Source organism: Fragaria vesca, linkage group LG2, assembly GCF_000184155.1.
Source record: "Fragaria vesca subsp. vesca linkage group LG2, FraVesHawaii_1.0, whole genome shotgun sequence".
Classification (NCBI taxonomy): Eukaryota; Viridiplantae; Streptophyta; class Magnoliopsida; order Rosales; family Rosaceae; genus Fragaria; species Fragaria vesca.
The window spans coordinates 1,661,100-1,682,948 of NC_020492.1; the positions used below are offsets into that span (position 1 = coordinate 1,661,100).

Sequence of the window (21,849 nt, forward strand, 5' to 3'; positions counted from 1 at the left end):
AATAAGTACCTAGGAATAGTTTGAACTGATATAGTGTGCATTGGTCTCCTCCAAATGGGCTGGTTTCAAGATCAACATAGATGCAGCTGTTGAGCTGGCTAATGGGAGTAGAGGTCACTGGGGCAAATTGTGAAGAATGAGTGAAAGGATCTTCCTTGAAGCTCAACTGATGCGTGTGCATTGTATCTCAGATCATGTGGCTGTATTAAACTCTTCACTACTCGAGTGAATGACTTCCCATTTGATTCCTTGCTTGTTTCTATAAGATTGAAACTTCAGAGACGAATACAACCCACTTATAATGATAGCAAGAGGCCACATACTGAAGGGGGTGCGATCTAAAACATGACTGGGAGATCTACACATCTGAACACTCATGGTGGTTCGAGTTGTTCTATACCCAACATAAACTACATTTCACTAGAAGATTGAAACACCTCAGTTAACCCACATTGATCTTCCTCAGTACCCTTAAATGGCCTTTGAAAAACAATTACAAATCGTGCTTGCAAATAGACCACAAAACTATCCTCTTAAGTTGAAAGAATAAGCTGGCTCTGTATCCCACATTGAAGAAATGCAAAAGTTTGTAAGCGTTAAATATAAAAAACAAGGCAGATAGAGCTTATGACCCAAGTGGGGGCGTGTAGGTCTCCCAAGGAGTTGGGCTGTGCGGCTTGGGCGAAGGCTCTGGGCTTCATGGTTTCACAGAGCACAGCGATCACCTCCCTCTCTTTGCAGTGGACGGATAACGGGTCGGTGCCGCCCGGATCCACCATGACCTGCTAAGCTGTCCCAATCGAACATATATTTTTTGGATTTTATTTCATTTTAGGGTCTGTTACTGTACCTATGTGTTCCTAGGTTCCATGTAAAATTACCTATTATTTTTTGTTGAACTTGAACCATGTTAACTTTGTTTTATCATTTTTCAGCAGCTTAGGTTTTGTCATTATCAATATGCATTGCTTTCGAAGATTTTGGCCATTCCAGGGCTAGCAAGCAGCAATATTCTAATGATAATCAAGATAAACGTGAAGTCTTTTGATGTCTTAAATTTGAATCAGCAAAGGGGACTCTGTAATCTTACTATTTTTTGCCGTCTTCTTTTGGTTTGCTTAGTTTTAGAATCTGTTTTCACTTTTCAGCAAGGACTCTAATGAGTGTTGGCAGTCAAATGTTTGTTGTATCTTTGTTGCTTTAGTTTGTGAGCATTGTTTAGTTGTTGGATGATCTCCTGAGTCCTGACTAATTCGATGAATGGTTCCATCTCTTCAGATTTTTTTTTTTTAAGTCCATATAGTGAACTTTTAGAGGCATATATGTTTATGTTGTGACCACAGATGCAGAGTATTTACTTGGTGAGTTTGAATGCACTCTAGCATCAATCATTTTCGGCTATGCAAATTAATTCGTTGAGAAAAGGAGGATTAATTTATCATTGTATAGATGGTACAGTATACACTTTATATTGGTCTCGTCAATCACGACTTCTTTGAATGAATGTTTGCAGAACTCTGCATTTTGGGATGTCTTGCTACATTGTCAGCCAAATCACCCCAAATAAGAATCTTTGTTCCTCGAGAAAATCCATAATGATTTATCTGGCCAGTATAAGAACTAACAAGGTGGAAGGTCTGCAGGTGGAGGCAACACAGATTTATCAGCGCCTTTCCCATTTTCTACCACAAATGCCGTCTTCAAACCCCAGCTGGTATGCAGCTCCAAGTGACAGTGCATGAACCACACACCTATATATAAGCGCAGATATATTATTCATTTGGTCAGTAATGAAATAATGATTAGTTTAATTAGTTTTCTGAGGTTGTAGTTTTGAGCTTTGAAGTCTAAAGCTGAATGCATTTTGGCTATTTGATAATATATATACCTGGATTGTCAGCCCTGAATCTTATGGCAGCCCAACCACCGGTGGGAACCCCAACTGTGTTTCTTTCAGGAGGATCCACCAAGTTAAACTTAGCAGGGTCCTTCTTGGGGTCGAAGTTCCCAACTCCAGTCCCAACAACGAAGAAATTGTAACCGTGAAGGTGGAATGGATGGGATTCCACTGTGAGAAGGTTGGTATCTTGTAATACCAACTCAACTGTCGAGTTAAAGGCTATCTTGCTTAGCTTTGTGCCTAGTTTAGTCCCAAGGTTGGCAGTGAGTGGTGCACCTGTGTAATTGAAAGGTGTTGGAGGACGGTCAGGGAAGTCTGTGGTAAAAACTCCCTTGGTGTTGAAGTAATGAGCTTGAAGCAACCCGATTTTGGGCATCACAAAAGTGATATTGTTCAAAGAAGCAGTGAGCTGTGTTCCATTCAGGCAAGTAGAGCATTGGTTGATTCCCAAACCAATTGTGTAGAAAAGTTGTCTATCCACTTTAAGAGGTACATTTGCTGGGTATTTTGCTGTGTTTAGGCTTTTCAGCTTCGCACCATAGCTCAGTGCAAAAGCTGTGTCATTCAGTGCTGGAAGCTGGGAGAGGACTGGCAGAACAGAATTGGGAATGCCTTTGTACTGGAGGATTGCAGTGGCGGTCTTATTGTCTATGGAAACAGGTGCATCCATGAATGGCCTTGCAGCCATGAAGTATCTACTAGGGACTTGGTTTGCTTGAACAAGAACATTTGTGGTCTGGCCTGGTGCTATTAGTATTGCCTGAGTTGTAAATGGTTTGGTATAGACTGCATCGATCTCTACCACTGTTAAGTTGTGGCCGGCTATGGTAAAGAATAGCTCGTCGTTGAGTGCAGCATTGATGATCCGTAGCAGGTAAGTCTTTCCTTGTTCAACCTCCATTGCAAAGGTATCTGAGATAGCAAAAATGAGAAAATGAGGATGCAAAATTTCATATGAATGCAGGTCCAAGCAGTTGCGCTATAAAAAGATATCGTGTTTCATATTGGCGAACTTTAATAATTGATTGTGTGCATTCTTTTGAACTTTTTGGCCCAGATTTGCAGTGGCAATATAACTTGGATGGAACTTACGTTTCTCAGAGCATGGAAAGAGCGGCCCTGGCTTGCCATTAATGGTATGTGCATCTGACATATTAGGTGGCAATCCCAGTTTGTTCCCTTGTTTAACAACCTCTTCAACATCGTTATTCCACCATTCTCCTATACCATTCACAAAAACATTGCAGTGACGTTATACAGGTGAATATCTTCTGATACAAGAAACGAGTGTAAGGCACTTACGAGACCTAAACAACTTGTCAATAGCTCAGACTCACCTAAGATGAGATTAGTTTCACTGTAAGGCTGAGGAAAAGGAAAGCCAGCAGTCCCTTGTTTGGGAAGAATGACAATAGCTCCATAGACAGTGGCTCTGAGCCAAAAGATGTGAGCATGCCACCATAGAGTTCCTCTTTGCCCTGTGATTGTCATATTGTAGGTGTATCTGTTTCCTGTCTTGATCGGACATTGTGTTATATAAGCAGGCCCATCCGCCCACCCATTTCTATATTGCTTTAGACCATGCCTGGATAATAAATCCAGCAAATGTTGCATTAGTATCACAGGTTGTGTTTGTAATCTTTTTATAATCTATCTTATCATAGTATCCTTATGCCTTAACATTGAGAAGTCTTACCAATGAATTGACATGTTATACTGTGCATGGTTGGTAACATTAACTAGAAGTGTATCGCCTTCTCTTGCATAGATTGTAGGTCCTGGGAACATCCCATTTACTGTAACAATTGGCTTAGAATGGCACAACCTGCTCACATTCTTCACTTGAATCTGCAAACAAATGAAAACATGTAAGGTTTTGTTATATTCTACGCAAAAGAAGTAGAGGAAGTCCAGGTGTTGCTGAAGCGCTCACATCGAACTGATAATTCTTCAATGCAGCTTTGGCTGGAATGAAGAAGAACCCAACTACACATGAGAACAGAAGTAAGGAAGCCCTGCAGAAGTTGTTACTTCTTGTCATTCTTGAAGCCAACTGTACTTTTGACCGTATGCAATATCAAGTATGTTTGATGTGGAATGATTGGTCAAGGTCTAGAGGATTTATAGGGCTGGGAAGAATATAGAACGTTAATAAACTATCAGTTTGTTAGATGGAGGTGGTGTTATCAACAGTAGGTAGAAATTGCAGAGGTTGCATACGAAAGCTTGCAAGCAAAATACTAATTACTGAGAAAGGGACTTAAAAAGGGTATTAGACCAGCTTGAATAGGGGAACAGACCTGAGATTTGTTCTGGATTTTCATTTTTAAAGTTTATTCTGGATTGTTTAAAATAATATAGGCACAAGCATAAGAGAGCTACGTGAAGTTAAATATTGTACAGCACTACAACTAATCTCAACTTTATCGTTAAGGTAAAGTGTGAGAATTGAAGGGTATGTTTTAGTACTCCTCTCTCTGTCACATTGGTTATGGCTTGTGAGGTTGTTAATTATTGTTTTGCAGAAAATACTCTCTCTCTCTCTCTCTCTCTCTCTCTCTCTCTCTCTATGTTATATTACTTTTGTAGTTCATTACTAAAATTAATCACATAATATCAAATTTCAGCTGAAGAGATTGTGGCTGGCAATACACAAAAAGCCTTTGTTCTTGACCGTTGCATTTCCAAAAATCAAGGAGCTTTTGTTCCTAATAGATCTATCCATGATAATATCTTAATTGCTCACGAACTATTCTCTTCCTTTAATAAATCAAAGAATAAAACTGGTTTTTAAGCACTTAAACTAGATCTGGAAAAGGCTTATGATCTTATGAATTGGGACTACATTAAATGTTGTCTCCTTAAATTTGGTTTTAACCAACATTGGGTAGACTTAATTTTCAACTGTATTTCCACAGTATCTTACTCTATCTTACTTAATGGTAAACCACAACAAATTTTTTCTCCTCAAAGAGGACTTCGTCAAGGTGATCCACTCTCCCCTTATCTCTTTATCCTTTGCATTGAACCACTGATTCGCCATCTTAATCAATTAACTTTATCTTCCAAGAATCAAGTTGGCATTTTATCTTCCCCTAACGGGTTACGAATCTCTAACCTTTTCTTTGCAGATGATTGCCTTATTTTTGCTAAGGCCACTTCTAAGGCTGCTTTTAATCTGTTGAATCTTTTAACAATGTTTTCTCAAGCAACTGGACAACTTATTAATTACCATAAATCCACATTATTTTTCTCTAAACATGTTCCTACTAGAATTAGGAATCATATCAGCCAAATTTTACAGGTTCAACATCGACATTCTATAGGCAGATATCTTGGCATTCATAATGTAGTTTGCTGGAAAGATCCTCTTAATCATAAAGACATTCTTAGTAAAATGCAGCAAAAATTCGCAGGCTGGAAGTGTACTTCTTTATCTAAAGGAGGTAAACTGACCCTTCTTCAGTCTAACATTACAGGTATGCCTAATCATTTACTTTCTTGTTTCAAATTTCCAAATTCAACTCTAAAAAAATTTGATACTGAATGTCGCAAATTCTTTTGGAATCATCAAACACACTCCCCGGTTGCTTGGACTCAAGTTTGCACCCCAAAATCTAAGGGTGGACTTGGTATCAGACCTTTCACACACTTTAATCAAGCTGCTATAGCCAAATTGGGTTGGAAAATCCTAACTGAACCTCAAAACTGGTGGGTTTCTTTAATTCATGCCAAATATCTGCAAAGAAAAACCTTATGGGATGTTAAACCAACTAATAATGCTTCTTATGCTTGGAAGAGTATTCTTTCTACCAGATCCTTATTACAAGAAGGTATTCAATGGTTAGTTGGTGATGGTTCTCATATCAATTTCTGGCTTTTTAATTGGGCTTATCCCTTTCCTCTCATTAATTTTGTTCCCCAACATCTACATCCTCATGTCAATTTCACTGACACAGTAGCTCAGTTCATACATAACCAACAATGGTCCCTTTCAGGAGTTCATCACCTTCTTCCTCCTGAAGTTATTTCTCATATTTCTAAAATTCCTCTTCCTTTCTTTCCTCAGCATGATTCCATGTTATGGGGAGGTTCGGGGAATGGAAAATTTTCAATTCATTCCGCTTCTAGTCTTCTGAGTTCTCGAATTCCTCCTCACTCTCAAGCTCCCCTCCTCACTAAAGTTTGGAAACTTAAAATTCCTCCAAAAGTCAAAGTATTTGCATGGCAGCTTATTCGAAATAGACTCTCTACAAAAGATAGAATTTTTACTAACCAATTCATAGATCGTTCTTGTCCTTTTTGCCACTCTCACTTAGAAACCACTGATCACATTTTCCTTCATTGTCACTTTGCTTCTCAAGTCTGGAACCTCACTTTTCCTTCAATCCCCTCATTACAATTTCCTTCCTTCCTCCACCTTCTTAAACATCTAAACAATCTTTCCAATACACAACTTCCTTTTCTTGAAATTGCCTTAACTACGGCCTACATCCTTTGGAAACAGAGAAACTCTGCCATTTTTCGTAACCAAACTCCTGCCCCTCCCAATGTTGTCTTCTCAGCTGCCAATCTTTTTAGACAATTCCGAAATTGTCACCTTACCAATTCTCATAATAATTTCTTTTCCACAACTGTTTTCAAATGGTATCCTCCTCCTCCAAATTGCCTCAAACTTAACTTTGATGGATCGGTTATTAACCATTCAGCAGCTTCTGGATTTGTCTTTCGGAATTCTGAATGCAATCCAATCCTGGCTTCCACGAAACATGTTGGAGATCAAGACATCCTCACAGCTGAAGCGTTAGCCTTAAGAGCCGGTCTCACTGGAGCCTGGTATCATAATTTCACTCATTTTCAGGTTGAAGGAGACTCCAAAACTCTCATTGACAGTATTAACGGAACAAGGACGTGCCCTTGGAGAATTCTCACAATTGTACGAGATATTAAACACCTTGCTTCGCTTCTCCAAGTCTCTTCTATCTGCCATATCAAGAGGGAACAAAATTTTGTGGCAGACGCAGTAGCAAAACTTGGTCATACCATTTCTGTAAAGGCTTGGAATGCTTCTCTTCCCTTATCACCCAGTTCAGCTTTTTATTTTGATCTTATAGGAAACGGTTGTTTTAGGGGTTTCCAGTTGTAATTTATTTCCATCCAGTCGAAAAAAAAAAAGCCTTTGTTCTCTTTGCTTTCGAATATGGTGCGTTCTGTCTCCTTGTGCAAGTTCACCAATTTGATCTAATTGTAAAGTCGATATGTCACACAATCCTTAAGGGAATGCCCATCCTTCTCAAGTCCGCGGAGTTCCAGAAACGCTGGCAGTCAGTCGTCGAGCTTGTCACTCTGATCAAGACCACATTGGAAGTGATTGAGTGCAACTTTCAGCTCGAGAAGGTGTCTGAGTTTGAACCAAAGGAATTCTACAAAGGATGTACCACTAAAGTCATCCTTCTCACCAGTGATGAGTAAGTTCTTAATTCATCTAATTTAGTAAAAGCTGCAAGAAAAATTGTATGGCCAATCTGTATACGTGACTGTTTGTTTCCTCCATTCCAGGGACAAGCCACAAGATTCATCTCAATTTTCTCAAAACCTTCCTAAACAATGATAATCTGCAGATTGATAAAACAAACAGGTATCTTTTGATGACTTGTTAGTAGTTGAAATATCTTGTGCTACAAGCATTGTTGAAATATCAGTTTGTTGCTGTAAGACTCAAAAGTTCCAATGGTACCAACATTTTTTCTTGATGGCTTTGTATTGTCTCAAATCTCAAGTATGAATGATGTTTTCTTCCCCATTTCTGTTTTGAATGATGTTGCAGATGACAGTCCAAACATAATATTTACATTCCCTATGGTAGGTACAAAGTTGCACTACAATGTTGCACTGAGAAAAAGTTGAAACCCTAGTAGCTGTCAACACTAATTCTTGTGGCAAAATCAAGCGAGGAACATAAAGAGAACAGCAATGACTACAGTGATGAACAACAGAATTTGAATCTGACTTATGAGTAGTGAGTACCAGTTCAAGTCACATGATCGAATGATATACATGTTATGATGGAATGGTTTAGAGATCAATGCCACCAATTCTTCTCAAACTAAACTAAACTAAACGATGAAACAAACAAACTGAATTCAGCAGTTGATTGCTTGTTGAAGGAGAGCACATTTACATTCAGATCCTACCTGTTTCAGCAGACTCTTTCTAAAACTCTGTTATTCTTGTAATTTATAGATAACTTTGACATCTGAGTTTGAATTGAACCTGCTGATAATCAATTGGCAGGTCAGATCAATATCCTGTAGGACCTAATATTTCCTTTCCAAATGAATCAATTGTTTTTTTTTTCCTCACCTCCAATGAGGTATTTCTTTGAACTTGATTCAATATTACCATGCGACCTGCAGTAAATCATCAACCATGTCAAAGCTTTGGAGCTTGTACTTTCTGGACAGGCTAGCTAGGCAAACACTCAAAACTTCTTTACAACTAAATTCTCAAAAGCGTGCTAGGATAATATGTTTCAGATAGTGATCAGAGCGATGTAACTGCATTTCACAGCTGATCGAAAATAAGAAGTTAGATTTGCCTCGAAATCCTCTTCATTTTACATATATTGTTAACAACAGAATACATCAGATTTCTCTAGCATCCCGCCTATAAGTGCGCACCACAGGAGAAGTTCCCTGATGACTTGATCAATTCCATGACCATTATGTTTTATCTAGCCAAACATATTAATAAAAGGGAAGAGCTGATTCCACATCCTCATGATTGGGCATATATTCATATAGAAGAGCACATTGACTTCTCTAAATTCCCACTAAAACTAGCAGTATAGAAGAAGAAATTTTCAAGTGGCGAGCTATCATCAAGTTTGCGTATGTATAGAAGAGACCAAAAGAAGTAGATTTAGGATCTCCTGAGACCAAAAGAAAATAGATTTAGGATCTCCTGCGTGTTACACGTACCTTTTACAGCCACTACTTAATCTAAGTTGCAGCACAGAACGAGAATGTTCAAGTGTCAGGTTTTCTAAAAAGAACACACCAATGCTAAAGTAAACGAGTCTTCATCTACCTAGCATCGTATTATTTCAAAAGTTGGCAAAATTAGAATCTCCTGTGTGCTTATGCTATTTAGAACTCTTATATAGTGGGAATATTTTTCTAAATTTCAAAGAAAGTAAGAAAATGCAAAACTGTCATGAAAACTAGCTGACTGAGAAACAGAAAGCATAAACATAACTGAGTGACAGCCAGATTATATCTACAGAAACAGGTTCAGTTAGTGTAGTGATAGAACTGGTGTATACGTCACCTGATAAGAGTCTATGCAATTACAAGGGTAACAAGTCCTTACTTTTGCTAAACACAAAGGCAACAAATTGCAAATGAGTATAGTCAGATTACTTGCTTGTTATCAGGACATAACGATGAAGTTCATAGGAACACAGAAAACAGTAGCAAAATGAAAAATACAGCAACTGACATACTAATGCTAGTACTCATTACCGTCATACAAACACTAATTGGCCACTTCTATTCATATTCAGATTTTTCATTTTGATGAGCCTCAGGAGTATCATGGAATGTTCCCTCAGTCTCAACAGCTGGAAACATTATTTGAAGAATTTTGATATAGTATTCATAACAACATGAATTGCTTCAATTATCAAATATAGAACACTATTAACTCATAAGTTTCAGCCTACTTACAAGTGTGGTGAATTGTTTTTAATTTGGAAACATATAGGAAATGAGTTGTGAACAATTGTAGTTGCAATTATGCTAGTTTCAGGGTTTACTAAGCAACATCCACAATTTCACTACCAATTTTAATGACACTATTACCACATGAAAGGAAATATTACAAACACAAAATTAACAGAACTGAGTATATATAAAGAGAAATACACTCTTTAACACTTCGATTTCACATTCGTAACCTTACTAGCTAAACAATATCCAGCAATTTTCATAACATGATATGTGACATGACACAATACCCTTTTGTTCAAACACAGATATTGAAGTGAAACAAATGATACGGGTAGAAGGGAGCCCTTAAATTAACCTCTAGCTCCAAGCAGTCAAGCCAATTCAGTGAGCAATACTATACATTAGTAGCTCATCCAGACAAGCCAATAAGATGCTCACCTACAATTCCAAAAGCAAGGGCCTAAGACGAGAGCATAGCAGTGAACAAAGGAAAACAACACGGATCTCACATTACGGTGGTGGATTTGAGGAAAAGAGCAGGAGTAGAGCAGGCAGAAGTAGATGCAGCTGACGGCCCTAAAGCAACGCAAGCAAAGCGAAACTGAACTTGGAGAACCAATAAAGCTGACTGTTTCTTCCTCCGACAGCCCCAGTGGAGCATGTATGGTGGGTCACACCAGTGTTAAAGATGACGGAAGCAGAGATTTTGCACTAGGAACGGGTATGGGATGTTGGGGTTACTCGGTGAGACTTCCATCTTACAGCAAAGCTTGAAACAACAACTGGCAGAGTTGGAAAGGATAGAGATAGAAAGGGAAGAAAGAGGCACCACATTATTGTTTTTGGTCCCGTAGTTCAGGCATTTTACAACTTGAGAATTGTAAATGTCAATTTCTGATGTGAGATCCTGTAAGACCTGTACGCAGTTCCATTATGCTGGTCATTAAGCTACTAACTCACTAGAGTTGATGTATCTATTAATCTATCTTCACCCAGGATAAGAACTAAGGGGTCTAATATATTGATAATCTCCACTCCTATGTGCAATCCGACAGCTCAACCATATCATTTTTCTTGGTGAACCTCGATGGAGCGAGAAATATATTAATGGAAACAAATAATAATGTAGATAAGTATTACAACCTATCCCTATAACAATAAACAAACAAAGGTTACAGAAAAATATAGATATAACAAAACAAGAGATAAAAGAATTCAAGAGAAAAAGAAATCTTGGAATCGTAATTAACAATCCAATTTCCTGTTAAAAAAAAATCCAATTTGACTTTCCAATTAAAACGTAAAGCTAGCCATTTTCGCATATAGTCATATAAGCAAGGCATGCTGTTGAGGAGCATAAAGTACCCTAAACATAACCCTCAACAGTACGCCATTGTAGAGTGATAAAGACAGGAGGTGCTTCATCATCATCCACTTGACTGGGAAAAAATTCATATTAGGAGAACACACTGACTCCTATAATTTTCGGCCTTAACTGTCAGCACAGAAGTTCATTGGTGGTCATTCACCAAGTCTTTATACGTACACAACAAACGAAAAACAAAATAAAGAAATCTTCATTGACCAGTGTGGTGTGTTTCAAAGCTGAAGTAATTACAAACTTCCTCCGTGTATATATTAGATAAACTTCTATAACACCTCCTCTTAACTTTCAGCCTTATATTTGCAGCACATAAGTTTAATATTTCAAAAATAGGAATTTGAAAAAGTTAGCGTATCTATAGAACAGATCAACAGAACAAGACTAAAATAAAAAAATCACCATCTATCTATCGCGGTGTATTTCAAAGTTTACAAAATAGAATCTCCTGTGTCTTTATGTTAGATAGAACTTTCTACTAAAAATTGAAAGGAGCTGCTAAACCGTCATCAAACCAAAGTTAATCTCCAGCTATGGCCGTATTCACATAATAGAAGGTCTAAACAACCTCGGGACTCATGCACAGATAAGTCCCAAAGAAACAGGTTCAGTTAGTGTAATGATGGAACTGGCGTATACATCAGCACATAAGTTTCTAATGCAGTTCCCAGTGTAATTAACTCATTTTCTCTTTTCAGCTTAACTTTGTTTAGTGCCTCCTCTAACTTTCAGCCTAAACTTGCAAATGAGAAAAGTGGGGTTACACTCATGCTGGTTTCTAGGGTTACATCGATCCACCACCAAGGAACACAGAAGAAAAATAGAGTAATAGACTGATAGTAGCAGTACTAACAGTCATGGAAATACTAATTGGCCGGTTAGAATTCAGATACTGATTACCATTAGCCTAAAAATCCTCAAATGTTCCCTCAACCTCGACAGCTAGAAACATCCCACTATGAATTTCTCAACAATAAACAATAGGACCTTAAGCTGTAATTTGAACTTTCAAATGAATAGCATAATGTAAATAATCTCAACACTTTGAAATCGAATTCGTATTCCGACTAGCTTAAGATGATCCAACAATATACACAAACATGATCAAACCAAAATTACATGATCAAATTGCTGAGGGTAGAAGGCATGCATACATTAGGGTTTTAGCTCCATCCGGTGAGTCCAAGCCTATCAGCAAGGTTATACATGACCAGCTCATCCCAGACATGCCCGAACAGACGCTCTCCTCCGATCCCAAAGGTAAGGGCCCACGACGAGAGCAGAGCAGTGAACACGGCGAATCCGACGGCGGATCTGAGAACGTAGTGGTGGATGAGAGGGAAAGAGCGGGAGTTGCGGAGAGCGGGCCAGAAGTAGAAGCAGTTGACGGCCCAAAGCAACGGAAGCAGAGCAAAACCGAACTTGTAGAACCGACGGGCGTAGCTGACGGATTCTTCCTCCGATAGACCAAGAGGACCGTCGATGGTGGGCCACAGGGGGGGAAGAGGACAAGGGGAGGAGAATCCTTGGGCTCGGGTTAGGGTTTGGGGTATCGGTGGTGGCTTCCATCGGAGAATGAAAACCCAAAACGACGACGACGGGCTTAGAAAGAGAATTGAATTTTGTATTCGTCACCGTTTTTTTCTTTTTTAGAAGAAGTTAAAAAAGGGGTTCTTATTCTAACTTCAGGGCCTCGTTTGGTTTACGGATTATAGAGATTAGCAAAGAAAAGTTGTTCTTTTTTTTGTTTGGTTCAATATGAGAAAATAGATGGAAAATTAGATCCTCTCACGTATCATGGGATTCAATCGTCCTCATACTTTTCTAACATTAATTGCATATTTTAAATATTATTTTAATACATGTTATTACTAAATTACCCCTAAAATTTTTGAATCTTGAATATTCTATATTTTAATACTAAGGATATAATTAGTAAATTAATGTTACTTGTTTTCTTATTTATGCATAAACCAAACATTGAAAGAGAATGTAAAATACATTTCCTAGTTAGGTTCTCGACGTTACCAAACACCTTATAGGGAAACTAGTAAGAAATTTACTTTCATATGTACATAGGAATGATCAATGAACCAATTTCCTTTCCATCAACCAAATTTGTTGTTTACACCTCCATTAGGACAACTCCAACCATAGTCCTATAAATTGAGTCTTATATCCATTATAGGACCTCTTATTACACTATTCATATAAGACTCGTTTTCTCATCTCCAATAATGAATCCTATATGAGAGCCTATATGCACTTTAGTTTATTAAAATAAGTTTTAAGTGGTATATTTATGAATATTATATTAAATAATAAGGTAAACTTATTAATAAATAAAACGTCACTATTTTTATTTTTATCACAAAATTTTAAATTATTCTTATGTCCAAAAATATCCAAAGTTGAATACAAGCATGGATTTTTTTTATTTTCTATTTTAGGTCAAAACGAGTTTAATTAATAAGGATGGAATTATTCTAGCCATTTGACATTTTAACTAAAACAATTTGGGCCGTCAGATTTGTTTCTTACCATTTGAGTAAATAATTGGGCAATCAACAGGTAGTCAGGTGGTGGTCAAGTACCGTCCAATTTGATATTTACATGAATTTGAGCCATCCATTTGGTGGTCTCCAATAGACAAATGGAGACAGCTTTGCTCAGTAGGGGGACCATGTATAAGGAAACTCCAAAGAGAAGCGCACTAGCGCGCGTCCCGTCAACCCTCATTCTCCTCGCGCGCCCGTTTCTCTCCGTCTCCAGCAAGCGCGTTTCTTCTATAGCAGCACTGACCCAGCCCAATATCAGTGGGCCCCGAGTCTTGGTCCTGGAATTGTCTCAGATTTGAGACTGAGACTAGGACTTGGTCCTATATTTCCAAGACTAGAACCACCTCTTTTGCCCTGTTGGAGATCAATAAACCCTATATAAGACCAAGACCTAGGTTTTACACCCACGATTGGAGCTGCCCTTACTTATAGCACTTTTATTTTACTTTTTACCGTACTTAAAATCTAAATACACTTATCCATTTTCGCTCCATCAAACGTGGGATGAAACTAGGATAGGAAGGGAAGTAATCTATTCACTCTGAGTTTGTCGGAGCTGAGCAAACCGAGTTTGAACGTATAGCAGCGGCGTACTCTGGTTCCTTATTGTCTACGTCTTGACGCCCCCGACATCCTATCCATCCTGGTGTTATATGGGCAAAGTTGAAGCGGTTGGTTTACCAATTTTTGGTTGCAGAGGGTCTAACTTGGGCGATCTTCTTCACGACGGAGGGATTCAGATTTCAGAGGTTGGGTCTTCCCCTTCATCAGTAGTAGTCAGAGCAGAGGTGCATTGTATACTTGTATATGCGTCCAACGACACTTGAAAGAGACTCCGGTCTCAGATGATGCAATGTGAGTCAGATTCGAATTTGGGGAGGCGTCTCTTGGATTTGTGCAGCGATTTTGAACTTCTTTGGTGCAGTTATTCAGCGGCAGCTTCTTGGTTTGCAAGACTAGCAGTGTTTTTGAGGTTGTAAGCACGTAACCATGTTCAAGAAGGGAGGGAAACCGCCAGATTGACACGGCTGTAGGAGGCACCTCTGGCGAGCGCAACGGTGGTCAGACTTGGATGGGAGAGAGGAGGGGCAGATTGGGCCTATGGGCCTCAGTCTTTGTGGACTGCTCCATTGTGGCTCAGGGGCTGGGCTTTAGGGTTGATCTTTTTCTTTGCTATCTTTCATTTGGGTCGGGTTGGTGCTGGGCTCTTTAGAGGTGTAACACATGTAGTCCACATTGTTGTTAAGTCAGAGTTGATTCGCTGGTCTGTTGAGTGGAAACGTACACCAATAGAGGTCTTAGGCGTCACACTTATCAGGACGGTTGCTTTGCCTTATGATTGTATAGGTGTGGAGGTTAATTTTATTTGCTTTCTAGTATTCATATCAACGTTTTTGGACGTAGTTTTGAGATTATCTTTTCAATTTATAGCTTTATAGCTTTAGAGTAAGTTGTACTTTGTGTTTGAGTATGCATTTACCGTAATGGTCGTTATAGGCTATATAAGCGTAATGGATATTTTTCCATTCCCCTAAAAAAAAAAATAAAAAATCTAAATACACCTTCTTCTTGTTGATGAAATACCCTCATCTCTAACAATCTCATCTTTAGCAACTTGTTGTCAAGGTGATAGCTTTGAATCTGTATTTCCAGAACTAATCTTAAGCATTTTAGAGTCTCTATTTAGTTATTGGATTAGCAAACAAAGATAATATACAAAATAGCTCTTAAATAATTAATGGCAGATGAGAACTGGGTCAATTGATTAAGAATTGCAGTATTCTGAGAATCACCATGGTCACCGATTAGCAATATACGGTGGAGGATTATGATTATTGGTGGTATAAAAGGTTTATGAGACGATGACAGCGATGAGAACCAGATTTGCAATATATGAGGACTATTAAGATTTTTTTTTGAAAGAGGACTATTAAGATTACTATCTGTGTTTAAAAAAAGGTTTCTCCTCTTCATCTATGAAGATGGATCCCTGATGTTTTGAAAAATAAAATTTTTTTTTCTTATATTTAAATTACCAAACACATTTTGATTTAGAAAATGCATTTTTTATTGATAACTCAGCTGAAAGAGGACCTGCTACGCCACTGCACTGATTGAAAAGCTCGATTAAGTCTTTCTTTGGTGAACTTGTTTGACCAGGTGAACCTGCTCCCCACAACTGCTCATAGTTTGTCGAAATTTCACTATGGTTGTTGGGGAACACACTACACCCCCAGATTTTCCTGCCTAGCTCATTATTTCATTGAAGTCTCCCGCCATGAGCCACGGCAGAGAGCATTGATGCATTGATAAGGCCTCAATCATATCGTATGTGCGACTGCGCACATCTCTGCTTGCAAAATAATAGATCCCAGTAAATCTCAAAAGTTCTTCTCCTTGCATTCCCACTTCCATGTATATGTGATGTGCGGATTAAGTATGCAAGCTATCATGAGTATCACTAGTCCACATAACAGCCAGCCCTTTTGATTCGCTTCCATGCTCAACACAGAAGGAGTCATATATGGAATCTCGGCCTTCTTGTCATATACTCAGTCAAAGGCTTCCTCGCCCAAGTTTTAGAGAGGAAGATGATTTTATGTTTACGAGCCTGCACCAAGTTGATCAAGGCTCATTGTGTTTCCAAATTGACAATCTCGCGTCAGTTCCACACAAGAACATTACCTTGCAACATCCTTAAGAGGGTTTCAGGAATCCAAATTGGCTACAAATCACCTATATATAATGGCGTAAAAATTGGTGGCGTCGCGTAGTGGCCGCCTTAGGCTTTTGGGTTAAGGAATATCAAGGTAGTGGTCGGATGCGCTCACGCAACGCCAATGTAATGACAGTTTAACTTTCAATGCCTAATGGTATGAAAGGTTTAGGCTTATTCATCCCTAGAAAGACACATTAAAGGCGAAATCAGAATTTGCTCAGTTTCGTAGATCAACTTCCACATAACCTACATGATAGCCCACTTGTTGGAAAATGATGATATTGGTACCATTGGAAATGTCTATGTGTCTACTTTCTAGGGACACCAACCATTTGATCACACCTATCATATTTAGTGAGTTATGGCTATTTTCGTAAAATATGACATATTTGTCCGAGAATCTGTTTTTGTAGAACAGTCAACTTCGATAGATTTGTAATCAGCTCAGAATGAACTAGGTTATGGACTTTGTATGGTTGGAAAGCTACATGTATGTAGTTTTCAAAAACGTTTACGGTTTGTCCATACCTATTGTATCGAAGAAGTTATGACTGTTTAAGTACACGAAGGTCACGCTATGCGTGAATCTGATTTTCAACGCGAACTTATGTTTTGAGTTGTTAGGCAACCTTCTCATTAAAGATCAAAGTAATGCTAAGTATAGCAAGTTTGATTTAAGGATAATGTGGCTAGATTTAATGATCAAATCGTTGCCCAAGTCTACTTTTAAAGCATGTGAAGAGAATTGCGTGCGCCGTTTATCTGAACTCGGAGATTGAGTTACCAATTAGGGGGAGTCGTTGTGTAGACATCAGGGGGGGGTCTACATCATATGTTATCTTCAATTGTAGTTGGTGCGTTGTGCATTTTTTCCCTTCGTCCAAGTTTTTGGTTTTACCCACGGGGTTTTTGTTTTACTTGGCAATGTTTTTTATCGAGGCAACACTATAAACACAATAATGTATTAGGGACACGACACAAGAGGGAGTGTTTAAGGAAATTATGTTTATATTCTTTTGTTATGTGTATTGCCCTAATACAAGTAGGATTTGTTAATCTGTTTCCTTATTATAATATATTACAGTATTGATAGAACTTCTAGATCTTTTAGGAGACTTTATATAATGCCTAGTAATAGACCGTTATTACCGTACATGTTCTCCTTCAACATGTTATTCATTATTATTCTTTTTCTTTTTCTTTTGAGAATTCATTATTACCCTTAAGTAGGCTAAAGTAAAGGAAATAAATTGGAGCGTAATTTAGAGATGTCTTTTTGTATTGGGGTAAATGTAAAGCAAAGCAACCCGGCCCAATCCTACTATATAAATTCCAAATCTCATGATTGTTCAATATGGAATGAAAACAGAAAGCATGGACAGAGGGGCGATTTCTAGGTTATCCGAAGATGAAAGCTCAATTGGAAAGCCCGGGGATTTGGTGAAACCCAGTAGCTCCGAGGGTTTGAAAACTCCGATGGATAGCGGCTACGAATGGATCTCGATTGGAAAGAAAATTCGATCGGGGGATTCGAAAAAGGAGCCACATCATCTCGGCGCAAATCCAGACGACTGTGCTGCTGCGCCCAGTCTGATCAACAAAGGTATTTCGTTATTCATTGATATGATAAAACTTGGCCGCGTGCGATTTGTTTGTTTTCTGCTTAAAATTCATTGATATGATGTATGGTTTTCTTCGCTCTTGCCCATCAGTGATGCGCGTGAATGATAGGAGCACAAAGTGTGACGTTCTTAATATGTTTATACCCTTTATTTACCCTTTGTTAACTCCTATTTAGTTGTTTTAGCTTTATATTTATGTTTAGTGTAGAATAATTGCTTAATGTAGAAATATGTAGGTTTTAGTGTTAGAATACATAGTATTTTCGGATTTGAATAATTTGGTGTTGAAATTGTGCTAAGTATTGGAAATCCTTGTTTACTCAGGATTCCTGTCTTGATCAGGATTCCATCTTTCCTCTTTCCTAGTTTCTAATTTTCTTATTTCTATTTCAGGAAAAGTCTAAACCCGTGTTGACTAGGAAATGTTTTCCTAACTCATGAGGGAAAGGTGGCCGGCAGCTAGGAGTTCCTGCTTGAGCTAGGAGAAGTACAATCCGAGATATGTATGGAAGATGCCGTGAGATTTCCCAAGTCACCAAGGAAAGAGACCGTGCGGCCCAAGAGAGAAGGTTTTCCAAGTTCAAGATGGTTTTGTCATTCCTTAATGCATAAGGATTACTTGAAGACCAAGAGAGGAAGTTAAATCCAACTTGGTACTTGGTTTTTGCCGAATTTTAATAAGGATTCCTTGTGCTTGAGGAATTCTTGGAGATCAAGTCTTGTTACTCTATATATAGGGCACGGCATGGCAGCAGTTCATGATCATCAACCCGTGTAAAATTACACCAAAACTTTGCCGAAACTCCATCAACCTCCAAACACCATAATCCGATTCCACCATCATCTTTTATCCAAAGCACGTAGCCTAGGATTCCGCTCACTCGAAGAATAGAACAAGTAGGGATATTCTGAGAGTGTATTTCATCTTTTACTTTCAGATTAGTATGTGTTTGTTCTTCTTGATGTTTGTTTTAGGTTTTTGCTTAAGTATGTTTCGATTCTTGTCTATGAGATAGAAACACTTTTGAACCATGTTTTGAATTAAAGTTTTCAATTTTTAATCAATGATTTTAGGTTTTATGCCGTGAGTTTTATGTCTATATACTTTAAGATTTTCGGTGCATTCTTCCATTATCATGTGTAGTTAATACAAGTAGTTGATATTGCATGTGTTAATCATCCAAAGTTCGACTTTGATACAATTAGTTGATAAGTTGTATTGTCTTTGTTATTTCACCGATTTTCTACTTATGTTTAATTTGGACTTGTGCTTAAACACATCGATCTTTATGTGATACGTAATTGCATGATTAGTTTATGTGTGTGACCTATAAGTAGAGCACGTAGCCGAGTTTTTTTGTGTCACGATGTTGAATGAAACCCGTAGTCTAATTCTAAGTAGGTCTATGTCATAGGAACCACGTAGGAACTTATGTGCATATCAAATTTAGGTTGTATAATTGCTCACGGTGTAGACTTAAATGAGATTAGAGATCGTCTTCTTTGTTCTTACATGGTTGTTTGGTTAAGTTTGCATGATTGTTGGTTGATCACATGTAAATATGTATAGAAGTAATTTAGGATTTATTTTCAATGTTTATTCCAAAATCATCAAAACCTTTAAACCCTATATGCTTATTTCGACATTTTTATTAGATTAGATGGATGTACCCTGTAGTTGGATCCCCGGTTTAGAACGATCCCTGCTTGCTTTATACTACGATTGATTTGTTGACAGTGTTAATTGATGCGTGTGCAAATACGTTTTATCAGTGAACATGTTAGAATTATTTTCTCCTGTTAATATGCAGCCAATTACCGAATCCTAAATAACCAAAAAAAAAAAACGTATGAGATGAGATGATAGCCTTTGTAATATTAGAGTTTAATAAACTCTGGGTAATTCGGTTACTTCAATTTAACCATCAAGACAACATTTGGCTTTATTAATAAAAAATTTATGTACCAAGCTCTTGTTTATGTACTATAACTGGTTTTTTTTTTAGGAGTTCTGTTATGCCTAGAGAGCTTCTGGCTCTACTTATCCTGGGAGAGAAAATATTTCATGTTCTCATTCGTTGCCAGAATTTGTGTAATTTTTGTTCAATGGCATATTACAATTTTAAGTAAGATTAATTGTTGTCCTTGAGTTTGTTCCATTTTTCGCACGTTGTTTTTGTAGGTTTCTCCTGAAGTTAAGTATTGGTGTTATGGCTCTGTTATTTCGAACAAAATAAAGCTATCATTCAGTTATCTTATTTGTACAAATTGGTTTGAAGTTTTTCCATTAGTAAGGTCGGGTTAGTATTGTTTATGTTTGAAGTTATTAGTAAAAGGGCCTTTGTTTATGTGTGACAAATCAAGTTTCTGGTGGGTACGTTTAGCAGCATCATCCTTCTTTCTTTTATTTGGTTTTGGCATCTAACAATGTATCTTCAAACAAGCAAGCTTCAAGTCCAAAGAACCGAAGGCTGCTGGAGTTGCTTCTTCTACACCTGTGGTCATTGGAGGAGAAAAATGTCAGGTATGTGATGATGACGACCACCACGCCGTTGATTGCCTGTTCCTTGTGGTCATCGGAGTAGAACGATGTCGGATCTGTGGTAATGACCACCACCGCACCGCTGATTGCCTGTTCTTGAAGTATGTTCCACCTGGTTCAACTGTTGGCGCTGACTATTTGGTAATATGTGGCGAATGTGGTTATGAGCTTCTCCAGCCTACTGCAAAATGGTGTTCGATGTGCGGTGAATGGGGAGGACGAGCGGTGGAGGCATCTACTGTTGATAAGTTCTGTCGCAACCGTGACAAAGAATTTTACAAACTAGTTGAATCTGAATCTGAGAATGAGGATGAGGACATGGACCTGGACACAAAGGATTGTTCATGGAACTACTACCAAGATTCTTCGGACCTAGAAGACGACACAGCAGAACAAGCTGAAAGGTCGTAAGTTATTTGTGCAAGTGAATTAGTTCCACCAGTGATTTGACTCGTGAATACTATTTGTATTGGATTGTCTGCCGTAAAGACTTTAGCTTTTAGTAGTTTTCAGGTCCCTTTTTTTTATGTAGTTTTGGAGTTGTTTTTCAATTCATATAGCTGTAGTTTTGGATTAAATTGTATTTTGTGTTTTAGTGCTCGGATTACTCATGCATTAACCTTTTTGTTGTAAGCCTAATAGATTTAGGGGAGCTTCTGTTCATACATCCAAAAACACTATCTGGACATCTCTTTTTTCTCAAGTTAGCATTAACTTTGTCAACTCATATAAAATTGAGAAATTTTGATAAATGACCAACTTTTGGCATTTGAATTGATTTCTAACCTTGTTTTTTCAATTAGTTGAAAAATGACCATATAAAGCGATTAAAAGTCTTAATTACCCCTTATAACTCTGTAACACCATCTAAACGTTATAACCTATCTCAAAGACTACCCATCTTCTCTTTATTCTTCTCATGCATACTCTTCCAATGCATCTTCTCTTAATGATAAACAATTGTTCGAGAGGAGCTTATCAAAATGAAAGAATTAAGGTCCTAAGCCACCTATCCTTGCGCGAGGTCCTAAGCTCTGAAATATTTTGGAGCAGGAGAATACGAAGTTTGATTTCCATAGAATTAAATTATATGCTGGGTTTTATTTATACATGTGTGCGTATCAAGATGATTAGTAGAGGACATTGATTATTCTTCATTTTCTTGAGATTCTTGGCGGTGTATATTAATTGGAATTGATATTTAACAGTACATGATTCTTTGGTTGAGACTGCAAAAGAGTAAGATAGTTAGATTCAACCAGCAATATGGATGCGCAGGCGACCAAGTAGTATGTGTGTGTGTGTATATATATGGGTATATATATTGTCATTTGTGATTAAATTTTATGATTAGGAGTAAATCCAATAATCCGGGCATTTGTGATTTAACCAATAAG

At 37.9% G+C, this 21,849-nt stretch overlaps 2 protein-coding genes across 2 annotated transcripts; both read right to left on the reverse strand.

The window, feature by feature from the left end:
* Positions 1–1,620: 1,620 nt before the first annotated feature.
* LOC101302038 (laccase-11-like) lies at positions 1,621–3,941 on the reverse strand. The gene is made up of 6 exons (XM_004291989.1): positions 3,834–3,941; positions 3,597–3,748; positions 3,238–3,485; positions 2,993–3,121; positions 1,889–2,812; positions 1,621–1,751 (listed from the first exon to the last, which is right to left on the reverse strand). Exons 1-6 carry the CDS (start codon positions 3,939–3,941, stop codon positions 1,621–1,623), a joined length of 1,692 nt encoding a protein of 563 aa, XP_004292037.1.
* Positions 3,942–11,986: 8,045 nt separating this feature from the next.
* LOC101300680 (probable gamma-secretase subunit PEN-2-like) lies at positions 11,987–12,642 on the reverse strand (the record flags this gene model as incomplete). Its single annotated transcript, XM_004289628.1, has 1 exon — positions 11,987–12,642. A coding segment is annotated over one exon (468 nt), but the record flags the coding sequence as incomplete, so codon positions are not given.
* Between the last annotated feature and the right edge of the window lie 9,207 nt (positions 12,643–21,849).